At 36.5% G+C, this 12,157-nt stretch overlaps 2 protein-coding genes across 2 annotated transcripts in view; one reads left to right on the top strand and one right to left on the bottom strand.

Moving 5' to 3' along the window:
• Mcr (Macroglobulin complement-related) overlaps positions 1-12,157 on the bottom strand; it is a 37,675-nt gene that overhangs the window by 23,404 nt on the left and 2,114 nt on the right. The window contains exons 5-13 of the mRNA XM_053758270.2: positions 11,841-11,953; positions 10,449-10,589; positions 9,482-9,704; positions 8,863-9,002; positions 8,323-8,496; positions 7,073-7,297; positions 6,256-6,436; positions 4,601-4,776; positions 3,591-3,701 (exon numbers count right to left, since the gene is read on the bottom strand). Of these exons, the coding sequence (XP_053614245.1) occupies positions 3,591-3,701; positions 4,601-4,776; positions 6,256-6,436; positions 7,073-7,297; positions 8,323-8,496; positions 8,863-9,002; positions 9,482-9,704; positions 10,449-10,589; positions 11,841-11,953 (1,484 nt within the window). The remainder of the gene's footprint in view (positions 1-3,590; positions 3,702-4,600; positions 4,777-6,255; positions 6,437-7,072; positions 7,298-8,322; positions 8,497-8,862; positions 9,003-9,481; positions 9,705-10,448; positions 10,590-11,840; positions 11,954-12,157) is intronic.
• Positions 177-2,888, top strand: LOC128677429 (uncharacterized). The gene is made up of 3 exons (XM_053758273.1): positions 177-319; positions 1,179-1,283; positions 2,392-2,888. The coding sequence occupies exons 1-3, from the start codon at positions 269-271 to the stop codon at positions 2,782-2,784; spliced, it is 549 nt and encodes a 182-aa protein (XP_053614248.1). The 5' UTR covers positions 177-268; the 3' UTR covers positions 2,785-2,888.

Here is a 12,157-nt window from a genome sequence, read left to right as displayed (position 1 = left end):
ACAACAATATTTTTCCGATGATAAAAAATAATTGGTATTTTCAATTACTAGAACCGTGAAAAACACAATCAAAATTAAAATTAATATGTCTCAATTTGTTCCGAATTATCCGTTATTTAATAAAACATAAGTTGATTTACGTTTTCGCACAAAATTAAATACTTTTAGGCAGTTTAACTTGTAACAATAATTTTTAATTATCGTATATTTACTAAAAAAATGTTAAGATCAATGTGTTAACGCATTGCTCTCGTGTCCGGGGTTAAGTATGAATGTGTTAACAGTATTAAGTACATTATGCTGTCTCACCTTTGCTTCGGTAAGTGTTACTTAAGTACTGTAAGTCTTATTCATAAAAGTTAACCCACTTTCATTAAAAAAATTGTGATATATTTGGGAGTTTTGAAATTATTTTTTTACATTTGTAAAATAATAGCTTCAATTAATTATTTGTTACTTTTAAATAAAAATTATTGATACTAGTTAGCAATAATTTTTATCGGTCGCCCGCTAAGTCGCCCGCAAATTCGTCCTCTATTTTTGGGATAAAAGGTAGTAAAAGCTATAGTAGTTTTGAAGTTTAACAAAAATACAAAAATATTTTATCTTCATTTTATCAGTATGGATCAAAGCAAAATTTTGTAAACTGCAGTTTGTAAAGTATAGCTTGATCTCTGTGACAGATATCAAATAGTTTGACAATAATACATCTGTCTCTGTCGCTCTCATTTCGAATGTATCGTTTCATCTCACTATCACAAGGATCCAACTAAATGTAGTAGTCATTGTGCGAAAAGAACACTTGGCATCACATTATGCACCATTTTTTGAGGTATTCAATAAAAGGTAAATGGCATGTCTTTTTATTGAAAAATCCATATATAAGTATTATAAATTAATTATTTTATATCTGGAATAATAAGGACCAACACTGTTGGAATGAGTTTCTTTCGGCATTTCTTCTCAGCAGTAGCAGCAGTAGTAGAATAAGACGTGAAAAAGTGCTTGTGAAGGCCTAATTTCTGAATAAATGATTTGATTTTGATACTCAATTATGTATCTAGACAAGTACCTAAACAAACGCATTGTACCTAGTTCTATATATTTTTGGTTGGTTCTATATAATTTTGCTTTTTCTGCAGTTAATTATTCTAAATTATATTATATTTGAATTCCAGGCAGCTGAATATTACCAGGACTACATGGACGAAGACATAAAAATCGGACTCAAACGAGTAGTTAATCGTCCTAAAATATTTGATAGGAAGAAACTGGCATTCCAGGTATATTCTTATATTCTTGGCTAATAATTATACAACATTACAAATACATTCAACAGAAGCAGAGAGACTAATTTAATAAAAAGATTAAACCGATTTTCTTGAAACAGCATAGAATATATAAGAAAAAAAACAAGTAATTTTTTCGTTGTTATGTATTTTACGAAACGGTTTATATCTAATAAACTTTTACAAAACCACAAGTCCTATGGACAAAAAAAAATCGTTAATTTCCTTATTCCATAAAAAAATTGCAAGATATAAAATTTTTGTCATTTGCTAATTTCGTGCCGTGCATGGAATTTTTCTTATAGGCCAAACAAAATATACAATATATAATACAATATAATATATATAAAAATATACCAAACTAAACAACTACGTGGCTTTCACGTTATGAAACCCTTGACTATGTCAGCCCCGTGGGGCTCAAAAACGTGATATTGTATCTATATCCTATATATACTAAACCATTTGTTTCAAATCAAATCAAATCAAATCAAATCATTTATTCAGAAATTAGGCCTTCACAGGCACTTTTTCACGTCATAATCTAAATTAAATGATGTTTACCAAAGCTACAAACTACTAGCATTTCGGAACGACCACTGCTGAGAAGAAATGCCGAAAGAAACTCATTCAAACAGTGTTGGTCCCTATTATGCCAGAAGGGCTTACCATTTTTTATATATAAATTTATGTATAATTTTTTATCAGTAATATAACATTAAGTACATAATAAAGTACATGGTCAAAAGGTATACTGAAACATATTATGATTGTGATCAAGTGCTGATGAAAGGAAAATAAATATATACTTATATATATATGTATAATTAACCAAACAAAAAAAAAAAAACTTTTAATAAAAGATCGAGCTGACCAGTTCCCCCGGCAGCACCCGTTCACGAGTTGACGCGTGAGTCAGCCATCGCGAAGCTCAACCACAATAGAGGGAACCTCCCGACCCGATCCACGATATTATAGATATAGATTTCTATAGTTTTGTTACATATCTAGTCTTTCTAAACAGTAATAAATAAAACCTCAACAAGAAACGTCCGAATCAGCCTGTGTTAAAAATGTAAGTTTCATCTTTTCTAATGTGCAGATCCAACCACATCCTTATCCCACGCTCACCATGTACGAAGTCGAAGTAGCCCTGGATGACCCAAAAACATCAGAGGTCGAGAAGAAAGTCATCGCGGGCATCGTCAACGACTTTATGACATTGATCTACGGTGTCGATTGTCCATACACTTCCGGCCACACTATCCTCCCGTCCGAGTGTAGCATAACAGACGTAGAAAACGCTATTGCGAAGGCAACGAATAAAAGATTCAAGGACGTGTATGTGCATATAGCGGAAACATACAAAAGTTGTGATTTCACACCGCAGTGGACAGTAAATACGGGATGGGATCCGAAATTCAAACCTGTGCTGGTTCTCATCAGTTCCCATATCACCGGATCCGTCAAGTCTAAATATGTCGATCTTATTTAATTACTCTCTGTTGCTAGCGATTCCGCCGACTTCAAAAAGTAACCTATGTCGCTCTCCAGCTTTCCAATGACATCCTTGTATATATAAAATCAAAAATCAAAATCAAATCGATGTACTTCTTCGTATATACAATTTGTTTTTAAATGGCTGAAAATTTTGAAAAAGATTTTTGAATAGGAACCTAGGTTAAGGATCGTCCTAATGGCTGAGGGTCGCGGTTATTAAGTGGAATAAAACACGAATTACCAACTAGAGGTTGAGATCCCTTCATGCGATTATGTTTTCCCTTTAATTTCTGTAAGTATTTTTGTGATGTGTGCAATAAAGTTATTTCAAGCAAACAAACTGAGCCTAATTATTATATACTATTATAACCTGCTATAAGGCTAAATTGTAACATAATATTAGTATACTTATAGTAGTACCAGTTGCGCACCGAAACTTAGCTCCCGTGGGGATTTCGGGATAAAAATTACCCTATGTGTTATTCCAGGTTATATTCTACCCGTGTACCAAATTTCATAACAATGCGTCCAGTAGATTTTGTGTGACAGAGTAACAAATACACACGTATACATCCTCACAAAATTTCGCATTTGTAATATTAGTAAATTGAAATTGAAATCCCTCCGGTAGTTTTTGAGTTTATTTTTCATACAGACAGACAAACTCGAAATGGGTTCTTTTTACAACGTGTAAAGATAATGTCAAAATAACTTACCGAATATCCGTCTAACAGTTCAGTGTTATGCTAGAAAAGGATGAAAAATATGAAACAAACTGAACTAATCCCGGAAGCATCTTACCGGCATGATCTCCTGAGCGCTGGTCAATATGATGCCCTTGGATAACACCACGTAGTTGAACGACTCCATGTAGAAGTTGCTCTGGACATGGAAGATCACGTATTCTCCGACCTGTTTCAATAGACAGACGTCAATAACAAGTTTATTTGTGAGACAAATTTAAAAAAACCCGACTTTCAATAATACATTTCGCTACAACTTTTGAACGACTGAACAGATTTTCACGAAACACGGCTGAGAACACTCGGGATTAAATTATCTATGAGACAAAAAAAACTCAACGAAAATCGGTTCATCCGTTTGGGAGCTGCAGATACACAGACAGACGCGGTAAACTTATAACACCCCTCTTTTTGCGTCGGGGGTTAAAAACGATTATTTTATCTATTTTTTGTCGAGGCTTCAGTTGTTTAGTGCGTCTATGCCAGCCTCAAAGGGAAATTCCATTAAAGAACACTTTAGAACTAAAGAATTTTTTTATACTTTAGTTTAGGGCCTGTTTCACCGCTTGTTGATAAAGTATCTGATATATCGAACAGATAGCGTTAAACATTGTGTTTCATAACTGTTGTATAGCTAGTTATTAGTTTTATCTGTCAGATTACAATAAAATATTTTATCAGAAAGTGGTGAAACCAAACCTAAATCATATTGACACGCATTTGTGGCGCCGTTGCGTAATAATACACTATTTAAAAAAAATTATATATATATATATATATATATATATATATATATATATATATATATATATATATATATATATATATATATATATATATATATATATATTATTTTATTATATATATATATATATATATATATATATATGACATGACGAATAGAGATGACAGGCAATGCATGACCCCAGATGTTGAGAATAACGCAAGGAGACGACAAGTGTCCCTCACATGTTCCTTGATATAACTGTTAAAAATAATAAAAATAATACGAAAAAATATTCACAACGTACAACTAAAGATTACGATTTGAATTCAGGACAACGTTACCTTAGCATCGGTGGTAGAGGTGGCCACCCTTATGTGTTGGTTGGTCGGGCTGTGGTGCGCGACCAGCCTCATGTCCGCGCTGGCGCGGCCGCCGCTGCCGTCCGTCAGCTGAGCGTTCAGTCTCACGCCGGTCACCCCGCTCAGTGTCTCGCGGTAGTTCGCGTCGCGCTCCAGATCTGTAACAATCATTCATCAATCAACTTTTTTCTAGCTACAAAGTAAAAAAAACGAACGATTTTCAATATTCATTTCGGTACACAGTACGGTTTTGAACGGCTGAACCGATTTTTGAATGAATGAATGAATAAATTATTTATTTATTTAAGTAACCATGACTCATATTTGTAACACTTATATCTATTATTAGTTACATTTTGATTACACATATCTAAGAACCACCGCATGAAAATTAGCTGTCAAATAAAAAAAAGTCGCATCCAAATCGGTTCACCCGTTGATGAGCTACGGTGCCGCGTACACAGACAGACACAGTCGCACTTAGCTGTCAAACTTATAGCTATATACCATATATACCCCTCTTTTTGCGTCGGGGGTTAAAAAGAAAAGGTTTAATTCGCAAAAGGAATAAATTTTCCTACTTATATGAGGTTGGCACAGTATGTTATATGCTATGTATGTTAACTGCTTCTGACCACTGAAGCGAAGTGGCTCTGCGGTGACCACTTACCATCAAGTAGGCCGCATACCTATTTGCCTGCTTATAGTAGTATAAATAATCCTTCCGTGAATGTCGTACGAGGCGACTAAGGGACAAGAAGCCTAGACAACTAACAGGTAACAATAGCATTTCCAAAGATGGATGACGTCCTCCAGGGGGCTTACCATCATCTCTTAACGCGATCCACTTTACGACCTAAACTGAACTGCATCGCAAATTCGTACCATCGACTTAATTTTTAGTATGAATGCGATTCATTTTAGGTTCCTAGATTGAACTGAGTTGCATTGGAATCGTTCTGTAAAAGTTGATGGTAGGCGTACAGGCTGCAGGTTTGAAAACCATAGCCAAATCTTCCCAACCATTCCCAATACTTCATAACGCACGCATATCAGTTGAAACTCTCGTATAATAATAGGTAAACAATACATTATTGCGCAGATCAGCGCAGCCGCACTCGACAGGTTAATTATCTGCTAGTGTAGAAAAATAAATATCAAAAATATTAAAATATATATATCCATACTAATATTAGAAGAAGGATTTGTATTCTTGTTTTTTTGTATGTAACAAATAAACTCAAAAATTACTGGCCAATTTTGATGAAATTTGGCACGCGAAGCTTTAAGGAGTGTTACCTCCTTTTCTCGAAGCAATTCAGGCTATATTTGAACCCCAACAACTTCGTTGTGGATAAAACAGGAAGCCTTCATTTTTAGTTACTAAGCAGGTATTGTATAAATATTTTATTCAATATTAGATTTCATTCAATTTAAAGCAGTAGTTTAAGAATTGTATTCTTGATTTTGTCACTCACAGGTAAGTAGGGACTAAATAAATTAACCGATTCGGTATTACATGGATCTCACAACTTTCTGCGGTAGAAAAACTGAGCTGCGAGACTTGGTGTTTTTTACAGTATGTCTTCGATGGCATTATGATAGTTCTAGATAAAATGAGACAAGACAAGACTCACTCATCAGCGTGTAGAGGTCCAGCTTGACGTGCCAGATGGCCGCGTGTCCGGGCACGAGCGCAGGCGCGGCCGCGTGCTGCAGCACAGCACCGCGACCCTCGGGCTGCGCGGACAGCGACAGCGACACTGCGCGCGCGCGCTGCGCCGCCAGCGGCGACCCGTCGTGGTACGACACCGCCATCTTACATGGTTTTTTTTTTTTTTTCATTTATTTCACACAGTTATAAATACAAATTACACACATATACAATTTCTGAAAAATAGACCAAACAGAGTCGATATTACTATTGTTGCTAGTTCAAAATGGATTTATCCACAAATTGGACCTTCGCAGGCACTTTTTCACTTTTGATCTATTTTATTATTTTTATAACATGGACCGCAAACAAATTCACAGTACAAAAACAATATAGTAATATTATAACTAGTTAATCACTTGATCACAATCATTATATTTAAAACATATAAAAAGTATGACCAAACAGACAAGTACCTATTATCACTTACATAGATATCGGATGACTTAAGCAGCTTGAACTCGCGTGGACTTAGAGGCGTCACAGCCGAGAAGAGGCGAAGATAAAAGGGAGTTCCATATCATTGTATCAATATTTGACAAATCCATACTAATATTACAAAGGGAAAAGATTTGTATGTTTGTTTGTAATGTATAACTCAAAAACTACTAAGCCGATTTTGATGAAATTTGGCACAGAGACAGGCGAAACCTTCAAGAGTAACATAGGTTACTTTTGACAACTGTTTTACACGAACGAAGCCGGGGCGAACGGCTGGTTATTAATATAGAAACACTCACATAGATATCGAACGGCATATGCGGCTTGAAGACTTGCGGCGTGCCCCCCAGGAAGGTGACGGCCAGGGAGGAGTTGTGGATCCTGGCGATGCTGTAGCCCTCCACCACCTCGTCCAGGAACGGGTCCCCCACCGACGCCGTTATTATCACTTCCACGCCGTCCAGCACCGGCACCAGTTGCGCCAACTCCGACATGGGGTATTTGAAGTCGTATGTGCCATTGAACTGTATTAAAAATTTAATTAAAATTTTTGAGAAACCCGCCCGCCGACTCCTTAGTTATAAATATAAATAAATATATTAAGACAAATCACACAGATTGAGCTAGCCCCAGAGGAAGTTCGAGGCTTGCGTTATGGGATACTAACTCAACGATACTATATTTTATAACAAATACATAGATAAACATCCAAGACTGAGGCCAATCATAAAAAGATCGTTTTCCGACCGGGGATCGAACCCGGGACCTCTCGGTTCAGAGGCAAACACTTTGCCACCGAGGTCGTCAAACTTGGCTTCCTCTCGTCTGAAAGAGCTGACGGTATCCAAACGGCTGTACGCACATTTTCCGAACACAGCTAAGAACACTCTCGATTAAATTCTCTTTCAGATAAAAATGATAAGAAGCTAGATCAAAAACGGTTCAGTCGTTTGGCTGCTACGATACCACGAACAGATACACAGACAAGTTAGCCTTGTAACTCCCCTCCTTCTGTCGTCGGGTGTTAAAATTTTGTTTTCAAAACCCGTGGCGACATATATCGCACTTAAATATGTAGAAAAGAGAGAGGCAATAATAATACGACCAACTCTGGAGAAAGACCGATTTACTGATATCATAATAAAATTTGAAAAGTATTGGATATATAGCTTTAAAATAAATAACAAATATACAGTGTATCTTTAACATTTTAATATACAGATTAATTTAATTTAAACAAAAAAAATTGACAAAACACAGGCGGCCATGACAGTACATGGCGTGACGTCATAACACAATAAACAAACTTCTAAACTCTCAGCTCAGTCATTAGATACTTTGTGGTAAAATCGCTAGATTATTCAAAATTTCGCTTTTTCATTGATTGCAAACTTACTCTATTATCTAGATGCGCGCGCAGAATATCGTGTGTTGATGTATGAGGACACACTATAATGACGTAGTGATGTAACTGGTATAGACTGACTTCTATCCGTACATCATATGCAATAATGAATCTCATCATCGTACAAATAAAGACTAAACTCACATATCTCAAGTAGGGCAGCTGGTTGAGGTTGTACGAGTAGTACTCGCTGTACGAAGAGCCACTATACCCTGTAGTGCTGTATGTATTGTAGTTGGTGTCGGCTGGCGTCTGTCCGTATTGATTCAGGTACTGGTTCGGATCGGGTTTCGGCATCCAGAATGGGTACTTTTCGTCCTGGTGGATAAAAAAATGGTTTTAAATAAAATTGTATTTTGAAGCAGTGGTGGTGTAATAGTTAAGCCGCCGGTCTGTGAACCGAAAGGTCCCAGGTTCGAATCCCACTCGTACCACATGAGTTTGTATACCAATCTGACTCATTTACTAGTTTTCATCGACCACAATTTGCTTCCGATGAAGGAAAACATCATGAGGAAACCTGCACACTAGTTGATTATCAACTCGTGTGTGCAATGGAGAAGCTAACGGTAAACCTCTCCATTAGTGCTAAGAAATGTGTGTTTAATTCCACGTAACGACCCCGACCCCTAGCCATGAGATTTTGTGCTGAGAAAGTTGAAATGAAATGGAAATAGAACTCACAAAGTTGAACAATCTGGTCCTGACCGCCTGCGCGTCGTACCACCAGCCCGGCTGGTCCAAGCGGCTGGGCTGCCCGGGCCGGAACTGCTCATATTGCGCGGACGATTCGTTGTACAGGTACGGGTTTGCGTTCTGACGCGCTGTTGAACATTAATAGTGTCACAAAATTGGAAAGATACCCTACCTATCGTTTTTTTTAGATTTTTCATAATTTGTTGGATAAGCAAATTGTTTTAACATATTTAACTTATCATCCAGTTAATTTTAATTATTAGACATTAACGTGATGTAGACATTAACGTAACACGTAAACGGGCGTCATAATAAAGCCAAGTATTTACATACTTGGCTACACATGATTGATATATTCGATCATTCGTCAACGGTTGTAATGTAAAATGTCGAATAAAATTTGGAAATTACAAATTACTCGTTTGCCTCACTCCGGGGCAGTGGTCCAACTGCTCCGTCCAACTAGTTGGACCGCGGATCTTTATTAGGGGTAATTGTCCAACTTTAAAAATAGTTAGACCCACAGCACCTTTTGAGAGTTCCGTGGTCCAATGTATTAAAAAAATAACTTGCCCACTATACCTACTATTAAAAAAAATAAACTTACTCCTGCCGTACTGCGAAGAGTATCCCGGTTGGACTCCATAGTGGCCCTGGTTGTTGTACTGCCCCTGGTGGTAGTACTCCGGACGGTAGTGCGGGATGGGGCGCACGGTGGCCCTCAGCGTGAGGTTGCCGCGCACCGGAGCCCCCGAGGTGTAGTTCGCCATGACGCGGCCGTGGATGTAGGGCTCCGTGTTGAAGAAGAACGCTGGCATTGTCACGTTCACCTGCAATTTAATAGGGTAGTTGCCAAGGTCAGAGAATTGTAAAAAATATGTATAATCTAGACAAAATTGATATATTTCGGATCATTATGACAATTCATAGACTTATTCATAGACAATGCAGCTGGATCTAAATACGAAGATTTAAAGTTGGTTGGAAAGTCTATTTTCAAAAAGTATGAAATTATAAAAATAAATTTAATTATAAAAAAAAACAAAGATTTTGTAACAACTTTTATTAAGAAATCATCACCATAAACGTAATATTTAATGTAGCTGTCGAACATTGTATTGTCATTATCACAGTATTTTTTTCACTGGTATTTCCAATGGTTTATGAGTCTTCGAATAGTCATCAAAACAAACATTTGGCAATAATAGCCTATTCTCATGTATCATAAAAATAATTCGCGTTTGTTTGTCTGTGTGAACTCAAAAAGTTATTAGACGGATTAGGGTCTGCATATTTGTGTAAAATAATAATATATTATTATAATTTAATTGAGGTTTTAGACCGGCCGCCTGCCAGATGTCAACCCCATGAGAATGCTGTTGTTTCCTATAAACTTTCAACGCTTTTTATACATTATTTTTGTAATAAAATCATTACATAGTATAAAACAAAGTTGATTCAAACATTCTAAGCTTTCTTCTTTTAACAGTTTTCACTGTTATTTTGCCAATTCATTCCCAAAGGTTTATAGACCTCGTGTTAAGTCGGGCCGAGACGCTAGCAAATATACATACCTCAAACCTGGTCTGATAATACTCCTCAACGAGGAAGGTGGTCTCCTCTACTTGTCCCAGCGCTTCAACTCGGATGTGCCACTCTCCAAACAGAGGCTGGTCCGAGATCTGGTATTGTAGGCTTACGGTACCAAAGTTGCTCTGAGGATGACAAAACATAGTTTAAATTCATTTCAATTCCAAAAATCAAATTATTCAAAAATTAGACCTTCACGGGCACTTTTCATCTAATATTCTAAATTGATTAATGTTTATCAAAGCTACAGACTACTAGCATTCAAAAACAACATTCCGAGTAACATTCCAAAACTCTTTATTGACGTCAAAAATGTATGAAGGTATGACGTGAAAAATTTAGGAATTTGAAGTAAAATATTAGGCAACGAGATGATTAGAGATGATTAGATAATTAAATATAACTAAGTGCGCCCCGGGGCTTTGGAACCGGTGCAAATGCCGTCAAACAATTGTTATCTGTGTCTTAATTCTGCGCACACATGACTTCCACAGATATATGGTGGTGAAATCGTATTTATATACATATTTATGCGATGTCCATGGGAATGGTTGCTTCTAACAAATCATTGTTTTTAAAATTTACGAACACACATACTGTGGGCGAGGTATTAATAAGTGTCTCGTTATAACAATGCTGTCAGCAATATCTGATGACACAAACATATAGCTCATACACTGCTTCGTATCGTATTGTTCCTACCTACCTACCATGTATCCATGTACCTACATGTATGTATGTATCGTATTGTTCCTACTTACCTACCTACCTTCGTACCTACAATGATGTTATTATTGTACTATGTAGACCATTACATGGGTATTTATATCAAGAGTGAGGTTATAATGTAATTCTCTTCTATTCTATTGCATTCATTTTGTGAATGCAGTTGCACATATATTATGAAAAGGTTCACTATGTATGACTGTCACTTTGAAAATACCTCCCTTAGTTATCCTATTAATATTAGAAATACGAAAATTTGTGAGGTATGTATGTTTGTCACTCTTTCGTGTGAAATCTATTGGACGGATTGTTATGAAATTTGGTACACTGGTTCAATATAACCTGGATCAACGTATAGAGTACTTTTTATCCCGAAATTCCCACGGGAGCGAAGCCCCGGGGTGCAGCTAGAATTATAAATGCAAGTTTGTGAGGATATATATATGTGTATGTTTATTATTCTTTCATGCAAATTTACTGGACGTATTGTTATGAAATTTGGTACACGGGTAGAATATGACCTAGAATAACGCAAAGGGTACTTTTTATACTGAAATTCCCATGGGAAACTTGTATTATAGGTTACAACTCATATAATAACTGTTATAGATAATTTCCTTGTATTATGATCATAGATAACGTTAATTTACCTGTCTTGAAAGCCACCTCTTCATGATGCGACGATTGGGGTCTAGAATAAAGACGTCTATGGCCCGCCCGAATGCCTTCAGTTCAGTGTTGATGGGGATGGCGCGGAAGCGAACTGAAACATATGGAGTATACTTAATTAAAACTTTAATAACAAAAGTAGGAAACGCCTGAGCTACGGCACTCAACGAAAACGAAATAGTTATGCATAAGAATGTTATGGTAAAAAATTATTATGTCTTAATACGGTATGCTGTATTTTACATTATAGCTTAAATTTTTATGCTTATAGATAGAGTCCCCTTATAGGTAGTTTTAA

This window comes from Plodia interpunctella, chromosome 18, assembly GCF_027563975.2.
Source record: "Plodia interpunctella isolate USDA-ARS_2022_Savannah chromosome 18, ilPloInte3.2, whole genome shotgun sequence".
Classification (NCBI taxonomy): Eukaryota; Metazoa; Arthropoda; class Insecta; order Lepidoptera; family Pyralidae; genus Plodia; species Plodia interpunctella.
This window is presented reverse-complemented; position numbering and strand designations above follow the sequence as displayed.

Bases quoted from the DNA above. Each gene is read 5' to 3' on its own strand.
- LOC128677429 (XM_053758273.1), top strand. From the start codon at position 269: ATGAATGTGTTAACAGTATTAAGTACATTATGCTGTCTCACCTTTGCT. The intron at 320-1,178 runs GTAAGTGTTACT...TTTGAATTCCAG, and splicing joins GCTGTCTCACCTTTGCTTCG to GCAGCTGAATATTACCAGGA. The intron at 1,284-2,391 runs GTATATTCTTAT...TCTAATGTGCAG, and splicing joins GGAAGAAACTGGCATTCCAG to ATCCAACCACATCCTTATCC.